Source organism: Vipera ursinii (genome assembly GCF_947247035.1).
Source record: "Vipera ursinii genome assembly, chromosome: 3".
Taxonomy (NCBI): Eukaryota; Metazoa; Chordata; class Lepidosauria; order Squamata; family Viperidae; genus Vipera; species Vipera ursinii.
In genome coordinates, this window is record NC_139516.1 from 140103075 (window position 1) to 140119409 (window position 16335).

A 16335-nucleotide genomic window follows, 5' to 3' on the forward strand; every position below is an offset into this window, starting at 1 on the left:
ACTGTGTGTTTTGTTACAGCTATGAGTCATTGTGGATGTACTATTGAATTAAGTAGCTGTTTCAAAATGTTAATATGTCTGGAGAGAAACCATGCAGCAGAGTAAACTGTTTTAATAAAACAAATAGGCATAATTGTAAAATCTGCTCGTGTGTACTAGGATGTCATAATTAGGTAATGGAAATACTTTGCCATCTGACATAGGTATATGTGATATGAGTTTTCTGGCTTTCTGTGCTCTTAGTGATTTGCTCGCTGCTGAACTTCAGTTTCCTTATTGGAATTCCTGAGTTTCTCTACAATTTGTTTTTGTTTTTTGTTCTTGTTGTTTTTTGCTATTTTTCTTAAAAAAAAACATTTTTATCATCTTGTTGCAGGGCATTTCTGATCTGCAATAGTTCTGTAACCATGCATTTCTACATTTTAAGGAAGAAATACTGCCCATCATAAATTCTTTTAAACTAAATTAATTTTTCAAAAGATAAGCTTAGCCCAGGGGTAGGCAACCACGGCTCTTTTATGACTCATGGACTTCAACTCCCAGAATTCCTGAGTCAGCTATGCTATGCTGACTCAGGAATTCTGGGAGTTGAAGTCCATGAGTCATAAAAGAGCCGAGGTTGCCTACCCCTGGCTTAGCCAGACCCTGAAACCACTGGCAACTTATAAGATATTACTTTATATACAAAATATCCACGTAGTTTTTAGACTTTGTTGCACAGAAATATTTGCAGATCAGCATTGCTGACTACTACAGATTTTTTTTTCATACTTTTCCATCAATTATGCTTTTATATTTCTGCATTAAAATTCTGTGCATCAAACAGGTTATTTCCATGGAGTAGTTGTGATGTACTCTAATTATGCCTTCTGTTTTTGAAGAAAAAAAATGCAAACTGAGTGAATATTTTTTCCATATAGTCCTATTCCTAATCTATTGGTATTACCAGAAAATGGAACATTTGTAGAAAAAAATGTTCTAAAAAAATCTGTAGAATATTTCTAATGGTAAAGGAATCCCTGTAAAGAAGCTGGTTAGTAATTGCCTGTTAGTGTACCTTGGTGTCTTAATCAAGATCAATTACAAATCAAATGTTTAAAGATTGGATAATCTCTAATGAATCACTTTGTCTATGGCAGAAAGCAATTCATAAAATTATCTCAGGTAACCTAAATTATGAAATCAGTGTTCTTTATGAAAAGAAATATTAAATACTTTTTTTAAAAAAAGTTTGCAGATATTTAAGAACTCAGTTGACATGATAAGCTAGCTGTTCTACCCAACTGACATATCCTATAATGTGCCACAAAATGGGAATTAAAACCTCCTTTGTAAAGTGGCACTAACGTGAATTATTTCATTTTTGCAATGACAGATTATTCAATTCTTTGTTTACAGAACGATAATTTTAATCAAAAATCTCCTTATTCCTTCAAAGCAAGATGGCCTCATATTTCCATTCGTATAACGTAAAACTTTAGAAGATTCGATCATAATAACACTTTGTAATGTGATATCTTCCAAGATTTTCAAAAAAAGAGGTGCATTTTATTTCTTAAAACCTGTAGCATTCCTTGCCAGATTACTTAGATGTTTAACCAAGATTAGGTTTGAATCGTGGAAATGTTTCGCCAGTTTGCTGCAGTCTTAACTCTGCTGCATGCGTTCATGAGTTCCATAAAGATTGCATGCTTTGTCTTTTAATACAAATTGTATTTTATTTTTACACCCATCCTTGCTTTTTTATATTTCATTTTTGTTTCCCTATTCTTGATTGGATGCCTGTGTATGTTTAATCCAAATCCTTGTCCAGTCCTGGAGTTTGAACTGCGGAAAGCAAAAGAGACCATTCAGGCCCTCCGAGCCAACCTGACTCAGGCTGCAGGTGGTGTACACAAACCTTTTCCTCAGTTTTTTTGTATTTTGATAAAATAGAAAGAGGTGGTGCGTGACAGCCTGGAGAATGATTTTTTTTTTCTGTATTGCTGTTTTCAGAAAATGAAGTTCCTTTGCAGGAACGAAGCAATTATAAATCAAGTCCTGAAATTCAGGTGAGTGATCTAATGTGCTATATCTGCTGTTACTATAGGGCATGGGTAGGCAACCTCGGCTCTTTTATGACTCACGGACTTCAACTCCCAGAATTCCTGAGTCAGCCATGCTGACTCAGGAATTCTGGGAGTTGAAGTCCGTGAGTCATAAAAGAGCCGAGGTTGCCTAGACCAATGTTATGTTCACAGTATTCCTATCGCTAACCAAAGAGCATGCTTGTTCAAGCTTGTAGGTTTTGTTTTGAATTTTTTTTTTAATTCCATTTATATCCCGCCCTTCTCTGAAGACTCAGGGCGGCTTACAAACTTAGCAGTAGCCTTCATTCTATGTATATGCCTGCTTATTAGGGCTTTCACACACAGACCCCCAAGCGGCATTATTACAAAGTCAGCTTAATTACCCCCAACAATCTGGGTCCTCATTTTACCTACCTCGGAAGGATGGAAGGCTGAGTCAACCTTGAGCCTGGTGGGATGCGAACCTGCACTAAATGCAGGCAGCTGGTGTTACTTAAGGAGGCATTAGCCCACTGCTCCACCAAGGCTCTTAGAAATGGCTAATCAGCTTGGTTTAGTTTCTGTCAATCATAATAGGGAATCGTTTTAATGACACCAAGATTGAAATGTTATGTGCATTTATTTTTCCTAGGAACCAATTAAGCCTCTTGAAAAAAGAGCTTTAAACTTCTTAGTCAATGAATTTTTGTTAAAGAATGGATGCAAGCTTACTTCAATAACTTTTTCAGATGAGAATGATGATCAGGTAAGTTGGAATAGCACCTTTGTGACATTCCGATCTGGGGTCCTTTTTCCCTTTTGTTCCTAACGTGGTCTAGTTATTTTTAACTTATTTTCCATAAAAAAATATCTCTGCTTATAGTACATAGTATACCTCTCATGTAAGTTAATTAAAGTAGGATTATTGTTTTGTCCATAGTAAGGAATAGTAAGCTGATTCTTAACAGTAATGCTGTTGATTTGAACTCGAGATGACTTGGTCCAAGAGCACTAGAGGAAAATAAATTTCTTTCTCACCCTTCTGAAGTGTTCTCTTTCTGTTTTATAAAGCGCTAAACATATGAAGTGTTAGATTGGCTACCAGGTCTGAATCTGAATGTATCTTTGTTTTAGAACAAATATAACAGAAAAGATAAGCATAGAGTCCCAAAAACAGCTTGGAATATTTTTTTAATACACTCTGTTCATTCCCACCCACCCCATCTTAATGCTTTCTCCCCGCTTAGGTCTGGGATACATAAGGGAGGAGAGATGAATTTCATAAAAAGGATAGAAAAGAATATAATTTTCTTTCTTTTTGAAACCTCAATCACAAGGATTCTGTTGCGAATAACTGCAGTTAAGAAAGCCCCATAAAATGTGACTATAAAAAAACATTTAATGCATGCAGAAATAATTCCACCAAAATTCATAAATATATGAGCTGGTTTATTATGGATACTGATGTCTGATATGCATAATGATAATGAGGGCCATCTTTTTAATACAGGGAGAAATACTTTTTTATCTCTTGATGTAAATCATAAATTCAAATGGTTCATCTGTTCTGTATTATTAATTCTGTTCTGAGAAAGCTGGTTTTCATGTATTGCTCAAAGGCTAATAATCTACTGTGAAGCTATATCACTGATGTGTTATTTTTGATGGAACACTTTCAGCCCATGTATAGCTAGGAAGTTTTCCTGAATCTTATATTACTGAAACAAATGTCATAAAATAAAGTAGTACAGACTGTTCCTGACAGCCATCTCTTTTTCCTACTTCCAAAATAATCAGTCAGTACTTGTAGACCTTAAGTGTGATGAATCTTTATTCTCCTATATTTAATCAATTCCTACTCCATTGAAATCTAGCAAAATAATGAGCAGGACCAGGTTTGAATATGTTTAAGTAATGGAGGCTAGAATGAATGTCTTGTTTCTTGTTGTAGTGAGGTTACTTAATCATTTCTAAAATGATAAGTTATATATACACACATACACATACACATACACATATACAACTGCCGGTTGAGCTCCGGACGGCACCGGACCTTCGCTCCTTCCGGCGCGGTCTGAAGACCCATTTATTTGAACAAGCTGGCCTGGCCTGATGGGGGACGTTAGGGTTTTTAATGGGTTTTTATATTGTTACTGTTTTATCTGGGCGATTATTTAATTCTCTTTTAATTTTTGTATTTTCTATTTATATATGCCCTGTTCACCGCCCTGAGTCCTTCGGGAGAAGGGCGGTATATAAATTTAATAAATGAAATGAAATGACATATATGGGATGCGGTGGCTCAGTGGGTTAGCTTGTCGATCAGTACGTCGGCAGTTGGCAGGTCGAATCCCGAGTGCCGCGTAACAGAGTGAGCGCCTGTTACTCGTCCCAGCTTCTGCCAACCTAGCAGTTCAAAAGCATGTAAAAATGCAAGTAGAAAAATAGGGACCACTACGGTGGGGAGGTAACAGCGTTCCGTGCGCCTTTGGCGTCTAGTCATGCCGGCCACATGAGCACAGAGACGTCCTTGGACAAGCGCTGACTCTTCGGCTTTGAAACGGAGATGAGCACGTAGCTTCAAGAGGTGCTTGTGGCTAGAGATTTTTGTTGTGCTTCATTGATGCAATTTGATTATGTGAAAGATCACACTAAGCTAATTATGATCAGTGAAATCTTCACACTTTGAACAAAAATATCAGTAGTGGTCACTTAATTGTTAAGAAATTAGATTTAATTATGTCATACATTTTAAGCTAAAACCGATTTCTTCAACAGTATGTGATTAAGTAATAGAAGTGTAAAATTTATTTTTATTATTCTTACCTGGCCAATATTTATGGAAACTAAGTATTTTAATTTTGCATATATAAAGGATTTTGAACTGTGGGATGATGTAGGACTGAACATTCCAAAGCCTCCAGACTTGCTACAACTCTACCGTGATTTTGGAAATCACCAAGTTATTGCAAAAGATATTGTAGATGTAGCAGTTGGCCCAGAAGAGGATGAACTAGAGGCAACAACTCCTATCCTAGAAAACATTCCTGTATTTGGGACATCAGAATCAATAGAGGTATTCATTTTGCAAATTTAAAACAATATGGCAAATTAAATTAATTTATTCAATTCAAATTGATTAATTAAATTAATTTTTTCGGTCATATTACTTCTATTTAGCAATGTGTGTTGGTGCAGAAATTGGAAGATCAAATTAATGTATTAAGCACAGAAAAATGGTCTCTTATGGAGCAGATACAAAGACTGGAAAGGTATGTTAATGTATGAACTTTTTAAAAAAATATACAAAATAAGCAGTTTGCTGTGCATGAACCAGTGTATTCATCTCAGTTTATTACGCCTTTAAATGAATATGGCATTGAGTTAAACTGTTTATAAAAACTTGTTTCTCTGTATTTCAGTTTAACAGCTTTCATTACCAAAACTTATTATATGCCTCAAGGTAACTTGGTCAGAATTATTTTCATGCACCAAAAAGAATGAAGAAAATAGATTTTAGAGAGATGCTGGATATGAATATACCAGCATGGCAGTAGCTTATTTTATTATTTATTTATTAAATTTATATGCTGCCCATCTCCCTGATAAAGCTCTGGGTGGCTTACAGATCATGAAAGGTAAATAGAAAAGCTGTTTAAATTTTAAAACTGCAAATTTAAAAATTTAAACTATGCAAAAAAACAACAACAACCAGGAACCAAGATATGGATGGTACAGGGATGAGATCTTACCCCATCATCCACCTATCAGCAGTGAGCACCCCTTTGGGACCTCAAGTCACCCGGCAAAACCAAGTTCTCACCTCCAGTGATAGGAGTGTTCCACAGAGTTTGGGCCCCAGCGAAAAAGGCTCTTCTCCTTGACCCCATCTGCTGAAATCCCTTAGCACACAGGGTCCGTAACAGGCCTCTTCCACTGGCACAAGTGGGACAGGCTAGTCCCATTGGGGTGAGATGGTTCCTCAGATACTCTGGAGCCATGCCATATAAGGCTTTTTAGATCATAACCAATACCATGAACTGACTCGGAAGCAAACCGGTAACCAATGCATCTTGTGCAGTAGTGCATGACTTATCAACAAGTGGTACGGATACCACCTGTGGTACATTGGCACCTGGCAGGTGGTACCCAACCTTCCTAGAAAAGTAGCGGGGGAGGGGAATGAGCTGAACCGGTGACAGCACCGCACAAGCCTGAGCGAGAGATGGCTGGAGCTGCAGGGCTGTCAGGGCTCAGCGGAAGTGCCAGGATCAGTGCCAGGCTCCAGCTGGAGCTCGGCGCTGATCCTGGCTCTTCTGCTGAGCCCAGAAGAAGCTCCAATCAGCTGGAATGTTGCACCATCTCCAGGGTCTTGTGATTTACATTCAGATGCTTGGCAACTGATTCATATTTATGATGGTTACAGTGTCCCAGGGTCATGTGAAGTGACCAAAACCTGCTGCAACCACCCAGCAGACGGGGGAAATAAAAACCAAACACCCCACCCCCACTGCCAATCCTCAACAGAAATGCTCACAAAAATGAAAACCTCGGACAGGAGGAAGAGCGCCGTCAGTGGGCAGGCAGGTGTCTTGCTCGGCTGTGGCTTGGGGGGCACTTTTTTCAGTGCCATTGTAACTTCGAACAGTCACTAAGCAAACTGTTGTAAGTCGAGGACTACCTGTACTTCATCACTTTTTTCTTTTTTTCTTTTTTTGGTCATCAAGTTTTCGACACCTTGCTAGGCGACTGGCGGTACTCGGATGTCACCATATCCTAAAAGTGGTACAATGGGTGAAAAAATTGAAAAGCCCTGCAATAGTGGGTGTTATGTGCCACCCTAGGGGCCCCCGGAACAGCACTCTGAACCAGCTGTAGCTTCCAAATACTGTTCAGTGGTGTTTAGAATTTAGATTTACTTTGTTATTTTAACTTTATTTTGACACAGATGGCAGCAATAGCAGTTCCCTTATGCTGTGCCGGGCATTTCCCCCCCCCAAAAAATATATAGATTGCAGAGACTTGGACCCACTGCTTTTTGCACAGTGTGATGGAGGACATGATGCAAGGGGGAGAGTGAAAATGATACTGTTGGACAATACATACATGCTACTGGCTGGTAGCGGTTAGCAGATATTGGAAGTCATATCCAGTGGACATAAGATTAAACATTTTTCCTCTATCAGTTTGACCTTTAGAGCATATGAATATGTTGTTTTTATAACAAAAAAGTATAATATAAAAAGCATTTCTTAAAAAAAATCTTCCCCATTGTTATCTTACTTAGTTTTCTGTTTTTCTAAATCTGATGGTAGATTTTTCCCAATAAAACATTTTATAAAACATTTATTCCTGCACGAGGTAGGTCATTGAAGGTGATTTATTACATGCTAATGTTTTTGTTTCCAAAGCTTTTTCTTTTCTCTGTTACAGTGAAATAGACTACTTGAGAAGTCCGAACACTTCCGTTCCAACGATATGTGACCCAGTACAGACATCTTCAGCCCAAGTGCCTCCCACGCTCCCAGATGATAATGGGAAATATTTAGACATTAAGAGTTCAAGTAATGATGATAAACTTGGGAGAACTGAAGAAGATAGAACTTACATGGAATCTGAATGTAGGACTTTTAAAGAGGATATTGGAATACCTTTTGCTTATAAAGAAAGAGAAAAATTTCCACCTTGTTCCCCATCAAATAAATCTGCCATAGATTTTGATAAACCTAATAGGTTAGTCAAATTCATCTGTGTTTTGCGTTTACAGTAAAATATTGTATTGAACATTGAATAGATTTAACAACTACATTCAGGTTCTAAATTTATAGTTACACTACACAAAAGAAGTAGGAGTTTTGTCACCCCCACCTTTAATTAAATAGCTGTCCTACCAGGTTATGGGATTCCATGTGAACATTCTTAGCTCCAGATTTTTCTTTAAATATTGGCCATCGGTTATCCATGTTTTCTTACTCATCTAGCAGTCACTTATTTGGTGTGAAATCAAGAAATGCACAGGATTACGTTAATCATGAGGAATTGTAACATGTAATGGAAGGACTCTTGACAACGCTGATTATTTTTCAGTTGTCTCTCTGTTTCATTTATAACATGTTTTCAGAAATTAATAGATTGCATTAATACAGACTAGGTTTACATATTTTGCCAAGCCATAACATAATTTTTCATTTTTGGCTTAGCATGGTGCATAAATGATAAATCATGGTTTAAGGTTTAGAATATAGAGCAACTTCAGTCAGCTGTGCTTTTATTCAATAACTTATAATTAAATAAAATATATCACAACTCTATGAATCCTGTTAAAGATCAGTTATACCTCTGAGGATTGTTCGGGCTCCAGTATACAATTCTTAATTAAACTTTTAAACTGAAGATTTATTTTTTAATTATTAGTTGTGAAATAAATAGATTTGTAGAAATAACAGCTTTTTGATATGTTTTATATTCCCTTTCCATCCCACTATTTCAGGAAGTTATCACCTGCATTCCATCAAGCATTGCTGTCATTTTGTCAGATGTCAGCAGAGACCCGTTTGGGATCAGAGGTATATTTATTTTTGTAAAATAGTAATTCCTATTGAGTGATAAGAATTAAGCAATTTCAACTTTGGTTGTTAGTCTTTCGTTGTTCTTTCATTCTTCCTCTGGCCACTTGCTTATGCATTTACCTTTGCATAACTTAAGATCTGAGCTGGTAATATATTTGACCATCTTATCCAATTGTCACATGAATGGGTTGGACTAGGTACATACTAATCTAATATCCTTTGGACAGTCATTCACACTCTGGTGCTTTCTCATTATCCCAGTAAGCTCTCTGAACCAATTACATAATGGATAACACAGATACGTTTAAGGTGGACATTTTATTTTAAACTTGAATTGTATGCTAATTTCTGAAAGAAATTCAAACCATTTTATGAGAGACATGTTATATAATGCAACTGCTGTATATAACTTTGCCAAAAAAATTGCACTTTAGGTGTCTCGAATTGCTGATAGTGAAAAAAGTGTCATGCTGATGCTTGGACGTTGTTTACCCCATATTGTTCCTAATGTCCTGCTTGCAAAACGAGAGGTAAGAAATGTAGGAATATTTGTTTAGTTTCACACAATATTTATTCATTTAGAATTATGTATTATTTATTATATTGAAGTCTGTTACTTGCAATCATCTTCTCACTTTTGTGCATTGCATCTCTACTCCTAGAAAATGGTTGCACATCTATGTCAGGTGAGTTTTTAGCAAAACAGCATGGTATCCTGCTATTTATCCTTTTGCTTAAGATCCTTTAAGGCACTTTGCAGGGCTGTTACTGTGAGTCCATCTGTTTTGCCCTTACTTTTGCTTATATTAGCTAAACTTGGTTCTAGTATCAGTGTATTTGAGTAGAAACTAAATTTTCAATTGAAGTGAACTTGCCTGTTACGTTATTTCTAAAAACAATACGTATTTAAATGTTTACCCTTCTTATTAACAGCCATATTCAGACAGACAGCATGGCTAGATTGAACGGTCAGTAGTTTGCACAAATAATTGGGAGTGATTAGAGCAAGATCTGTATGTTGCTCACTCATTGGCAGGCTGGAACCCCGAAGTCTGGCTTGTTGATATCAACATGGGCCTTTCGTGTAATCTTAACTGAGCATTTGGCTCTTAGTGATGTATTTCTAATGATATAATGAAGTCTGAGCTGAAGATGAGTTGGTTCTCTATGCGTTTTCTTTGTTTTAATTCAAAATTGCTTTTCGAGCCAGCTTAGCTTTACCTGTTAATCTAGATATCTAGTAATGCACTTTGGCATTTAACTTTGTGAGCTTTATGAGAAGGTAACTAAGTCAAGAAATGTGTACTGATCCTTCAGGTTGCAGTCACTAACTACATTTTCCAATAGCTGATGCTTTATCCTGGGTTTCAATTTTTGATTATATATGCTGCACGCCTAATTGTATGAAATAATACATCTGTTTAAGTTATAGTAGAAGCTATTATATGGGCTACATTAAATTGTCAGGATCAGTTACCAATTTCTGGCTGTTGCCAATCAGCTTGCCAGGATGCTGCTTTAGTTCTTCTTTGCAGTTCCTAGTTATATTCCAACATTATATATTTCTGCAGTCCTATTTTTTGCTTATTTAATCCCTGCACATGTGTGGAAATAGATAATCATAAACTTTGAGTGGATACGTAATTCATAAAAGTTGGTAAATATATGTTAAAATCTTGGGTTTTGCATGTAATTTTTTCATAGCCAAGTAATAATAGAGAATGCTAACAACTTTCAATTACCACGTTATTACTATCCTTAGAATCTAATAAGCTTTCTGAATTTAGAAGAAAAGAAGTATTAATGGTTAACTAGGCTCCTATTTATGCACTAGCATAAAGTTCATGCTTCTGTTCGTCTCCTCCCCATTGGAATAATTTCATCCTGGAATACTCTTTCCTTATTTTGTATAACTTCCAGTACTAGTTAATTTGATATCCCGAACACTCCTTCCATTATCACAAAAACGAACAAATCAGAAATGGAGGGCTAGATTTATACCTTAATTTTAAGGTGTTATATTTCTGACACAATCCAAAATCAATAGCAAATATTACATATTTAGCTCATTCCAGTTTTGGTACAGTATAGTGTTAATTTAAAGTATAGAATTGGGAGAAAATAGTATTCAAAGTTTACTTATATTAGTTTCCATACCTAAATAATTAATTTTAGCAGAAACAATATTGTAGATGCTACTTAATGGCATGTATATGAATAGGCTTTTAAAATCTTTCAATGTCAAGTTCTAAACTAACATGAGATTAGTTTTGCGAAACTGAAAGGGCTTTAAAGTTAATTGTTTTTCATGTTGATGGACAGACGATTTCTTAGTCTGAAATAAATTTCGGAATTAGTTTCGATATCTTATGGAGATCAACTATTTAGAGATAAATCAATAACTTAGTTCAGAAGCACTAAGCATTTCCTAGGCAAAATTTGCATTCCAGGAATTTTTTTTCAATAATTTTAGTAAGAGTTATAGCAAAAGATATAATATGTTCTATGCAAAGCTGTAATAAACAAGCTTCTTGGAATACTTTTTATAACCATTTTTAATTCCTATTTCCAAAAAAAAACCAGCTGACCTTTGTATATCCTATGAAGTTTGTTAACAATTTCTGTTCATTTGAAGGTTCATTTATTGAAAAATTATGCAGTTGCATAGCTAATTTGCTTACTATATTGCTACATTATAATTGTACAATAATTCTCTGAAGCTTCACAGTTAAAGCTGCTATCTATAGGATTCTTTGTAATAGATAGATAAGTGGTTCTGTATGCTGATATTTTTCATGGAGCAAGTGTAGGCATCCTTTTTCTTTCTTTCTTTCTTTCTTTTTTTGAAGGCTGTATGTATGGCAGTGCTGGAAAGGTAAAGTTGGGGCCAAAATGTGTGAAGCCACCTTTTCTTTCCATCTTTATTCCCCTCAAGAAATTACTAGAGATTAGCATTCTTACTTCTAAATGGTTCCATCATGAAATCATAGGTAGCCCTTGAGTTATGAGGCTGGCAATTACAATCATAAATCATAATGGTGGTAAAGTGGATGAGCTTGTGGTTTGGCCCAAATTTGCAAACCTTTTCACAGCGGTCAGTATAAGCAGACGAGCTCACAAAGCAAACATCACAGGAATCAAACAAATCCTTTGTTACCTACGAGGCACATTTTGCCCAAAACTGGAAAACAGAAACCGGTTTGCAACAAAACCCATCATAAAAGTCAGGCATGAAACTGTGGGGTCCTGCAAATGACCATAAATACGGACTGGTTGCCAAGCACCCAAACTGTGATCATGTGACTGTGGGGAAGTTGACATTGGAACTTCAAAATTAGGTCTCACGTAGCTTTTGGGGATTCCATCATAACTCCAAACAGTTGTTAAGTGAATGGTCATAAGTCAAGAACTATCTGTAATCCAAGAAGGCAGTTTGCCCAATTTGGCCATGGCACAGTTTATTTCTTTTCTTAAGAGTGTTTACTTTGTCATTGACAAGTTTATGGGTCTTTAGTTGCTTTCAATTTCCCATGGTATTCTTATAACCTACTTTCAGTTTCAAAAATTGTCACACAACTAAGGGGAGTAGCTTCATAAAAGTAAAGTTTAAACTCCCATTAGATGTGCAGGAATAGTTTTTAAATTCATTGAATATTAGCCAACATTTTCCAATAGAATTATACAAATTACATAGTCAATTTTTGTAGAAATCCTGAATTCAGAGGGGAAAAAAGATGTTTGGCCATCTCTTAATCTACTGGCATTGGGGCGGCATTGCTGGAAGAAAAGAGAATATCATTTGACGGCACCAAATGTTTTTAAAAGAATCGAGTTAACTATCCCCTAAAATGATCAATAAATTTATGTCATCCTATCATGATTAAATGTAATCATGTTATTGAGATTAGGGTTGGATAAGAAATAATCCTCTTACTAAAAGACATTTTCTTGTACGTTCTTGGTTTATGTTAACTTTTTCAGCACTGCCGATAGCACAGTCATCTTTCTTTTCCATTTATAATTCAGTGAAATGTTTCATTTTGAAATACTAAAAACTTAAAATAAAGGACAAGTATTTTGAACTTCACTAACACATATAATTCTTCAAACATTCCAAAAATGATGGATATGTGTGTGTGTGTGTGCGTGTGTGTACGTACATATGTATGTGTGTGTGTACGTTTATATATATATACACACACACACATACATATACATACACACACACACACACTGGAAGTCATCAACCAGCCAGAGACATATACCAGTTACAGTGACTCTGTGCCTGATTTTAATCTGTTCTGAGACCTGTAGCTCAAACTAACACTCAGAACTCACTCCAGGCTTTGCTTAGGTAAAGTAGAAATACTGTCAAAACCTGTTCTGGGTTTGCTTGTTCTTTTGTTTTGCAAACCTCTGGGTATGCCCAGGCAAGGCTGGGGCAGGCTTTGACAGTGCTTACACTTTGCATGGACATGCCTGACTAGGATTGAAAAATACAGTCCCCCAACATATGCAGATAATTTCATCACCTTTAGAGTTGTGAGCTTTAGCTTGAGACCTTTGGGGTTATGCTTTCACCACTTTGAGGGGGGGGAAAAGGTTAAGTAATATGTTGTCATTTAAAAATACGGCACAATAGTATTAAGCGATCAGAGTATGTCTATGAAAGATGCCATGATAGGCAAGTTCTTTGATATAAAGCTTTAAAAATGTATATTTCATTAATTTGGCACACATGGTATAACTTCCCAACATAGGCAAGAATCACTTTTTTATAGAAGCAGAAGCCTCTTTCCTTGATGTTGACCACATGCTACAGTTTTCATGGGCAGATTATTTTTCATTCTTTTTTTCCTCTGGAAGTAAATTTAACTAACATTTTGGACATGTCTTTTTTTATGGTAATCTTATAAAATAGTAATTGTGCCTATGCACTGTAATTATATACCTTGAATCTTAGGAATAGCCTCCGGCCAAATCCTTAAGTTCAGAAGAACTTGATCTGTATTCTTCCTATAAGTTGTGACATTCTTGCACTTCTTGATTCACTAAGAAATAAGGCAGTGAAAATCAATTCAGATAAGAGTTCAATTCAATTCAATAAGAGTTCAGCACACTGAAGGCAACTATATTCTCTCTTTTTACTGGAAGAGTTCTCAAGTAAAAAAAAATCTAAAAGATCTTCAAGTATAGGGAGTCCTTATATAGCATTTGAGCTCTTTCCGGATTACTTCCCATTCAGTAAATCCTCTTGTCCTTCTGCTTCTGTCATCCCTTTTTTTCCCCTTCATTGAGTAAACATGGAACATGCATTAGGACATTCAAGAAGGTTTCTCATTGTTTCTCCACTCCCATTGATAGAAGGAAGTTTAGAAGCACTGATGCAGCGATGCAGAGAACGCTCCAATCCTATAAAATGCATGCAAGAATATGACCAATGGACGTGGACACACAGCTAATTCCAACAGAGTCAGTATCCAGCTTTCTGCAAGGTAAAAGCATCGGCCTTGTACCTGCCCCACATCAACCATCCTAGATAGAATGAAACAACCTTGCAAAAGATAATAAACTGATACCTTTTTATGTTACTGATCTCATCCCATAATATTTTTCAGGTGAAGGGAAAATAGTCACAAAACTATTTTCAAAGACTTAATAAATGTAATTAAAGTCTGCATAATTCTACATGTCTAACTAAATAGACTAATCAGTTTTGAAAGTTTCAGAATCACTTTGTAGAATGGAAACTTGCTGTTTATGACCATAAAAATTCCACTTAATAAAAACTTAAGTAGAACCTCAGAATTAAAAATTCAACAAATATTTCAGCGATTATTCTGCTGAATATTGTTTTTAACACTCAAACTGGTGATTTCCTTCAACTCTTTATAATTTGTTTGTATTTTCAAACTACTCTAAACCCACATTTAAATCTCCATTCTCATTTCTAGAAAATAACAATAAATATACTTCCAAGATCAGTGGGTTAGGATGCTGAGCTTGTTGATCAAATGGTCGGCAGTTTGGCGGGTCGAATCCCGAGTGCCACGTAACAAAGTGAGCGCCTGTTACTCGTCCCAGCTTCTGCCAACCTAGCAGTTCGAAAGCATGTAAAAATGCAAGTAGAAAAATAGGGACCACTACGGTGGGAAGGTAACAGCGTTCCATGCGCCTTTGGCGCCTAGTCATGCCGGCCACATGACCACGGAGACGTCCTCGGACAAGCGCTGGCTCTTCGGCTTTGAAACGGAGATGAGCACCGGCCCCTAGAGTCGGAAACGACTAGCACGCATGTGTGGGGGGAACCTTTACCTTTTACCTTTTTATGTCAGTAATACTTAGGTATGATCATTACAACATAGTTTGGTATTTTTACTAAGAATTGAATAGCGCTGACTCTGTTTACAGGCAATGCAAGGCCATGGTAGTATTAAGTAGATCAGGCATGTTAAACTCACGGTGTCACGTGACATTGCATGACGTATCATGACTTTTTCCCCATTGCCGGCAATGGGGTGGGCGCAGTTTTAGTGTGACGCATCCGGCCCGTGGGCCGGCAGTTTGACATGCCTGAAGTAGATCAACAAGGAAGTACTGTTATATAAAACTAAATTCCTGTTACTAGGAAAAGACAATCCAAAATTTAATTTCACTTTATTTTTTATTTACTGTGCAAATTAGGAATTACGACTTTTAAAAAATTCTAGACAATTGCTCTACAAATTTTAAAAAAACCCTCAAAGTTTGATATTGATTTATCAGTTGAAACCACAACTCCTAAACTGTATGTAAAGAGAAAGGAGTATTGCTTTATTTATTTAATGTTACATAATGCCAGCAAATGTGTAAAGAGGATTAATACTACTACATATGTGTTCAGGATTGCTTCTCCTCTGATATTTCAAAATATAAAAAAATATGTAAACATACAAAGTGTGTATGTGTATCAAAACAACAATATAAATTCTTTGCACCCCACAGCATTATTGGATATTCAGATTCCGTGATCAAGTAGGGTTTTGGGATTAACTAAAATAAATATCAATTAAAACTAATTTTCCCATGTTGTATATCATGAGATTAATAATATATATGCCCTGTGCAATTGCCATGTCAGCAGTCTTCATCAAGATGTGACTCCACTTAGCAACTCTTCACCCTGTTTTGTCATATTTAGACTCTTAATTTGTAAATACATTCTCATCTTTTTCTGTTTGAAACTAGTGAAATCTTCTCAATTCATCAAGTCTATTTTAAGAGACTTCCAATTATGTTTACATTACCTTTATAGATCTTTCTTTATGTATATAATATGTTTTCTTAGAGATACGGAAATAGTTTAAGGTGTTTTCTTTATTTTAGTTAGCTAGTAGTTTTGTTTAGAAAAATCTTAAATCTCCTTTCAGGGCCTTCTCTTCAGCCAAGACATTCTCCATTCTTTGATCATTTTTATTCTATTTGTAAACAGTTGTTTTATTTTGGATTTCTCCTAACTAGAGTTTCTTGGCGAGACTTTTACAGCCATAGTGTTTTGCATTGCATTCGTTGGAATAATATTCTATAAAAAATACTCATCTTTTTAGACTTGATTCAAAGAATCCATTATATTGATTCAACCTTTTAAAATGGGGCGGTATTTTGCCTAAGATCTCTTTTCAGTAGTTGGGCCTACTTAAATGCAAGATTATTGAGGCTGAGAAAGATTTGAATTTTGA

General features: G+C 36.0%; 1 protein-coding gene across 5 annotated transcripts in view; it reads left to right on the forward strand.

Moving 5' to 3' along the window:
* Positions 1 to 16335, forward strand: part of RELCH (RAB11 binding and LisH domain, coiled-coil and HEAT repeat containing) — a 62083-nt gene that overhangs the window by 15977 nt on the left and 29771 nt on the right. For 3 of the 5 annotated variants that reach the window (XR_014492074.1, XM_083359131.1, XM_083359132.1), the window contains exons 3-10: positions 1814 to 1885; positions 1996 to 2051; positions 2701 to 2814; positions 4924 to 5124; positions 5229 to 5320; positions 7482 to 7781; positions 8539 to 8614; positions 9052 to 9147. Coding sequence is in view for 3 of the 5 variants with exons in the window: in XM_083359131.1 (XP_083215257.1) it covers positions 1814 to 1885; positions 1996 to 2051; positions 2701 to 2814; positions 4924 to 5124; positions 5229 to 5320; positions 7482 to 7781; positions 8539 to 8614; positions 9052 to 9147 (1007 nt within the window). In the remaining 2 variants the exon portion in view is untranslated. Of the gene's footprint in view, positions 1 to 1813; positions 1886 to 1995; positions 2052 to 2700; positions 2815 to 4923; positions 5125 to 5228; positions 5321 to 7481; positions 7782 to 8538; positions 8615 to 9051; positions 9148 to 14003; positions 14113 to 16335 lie in introns of those variants that run through there. The other 2 variants (XM_083359133.1, XM_083359134.1) reach the window with 2 other exon arrangements.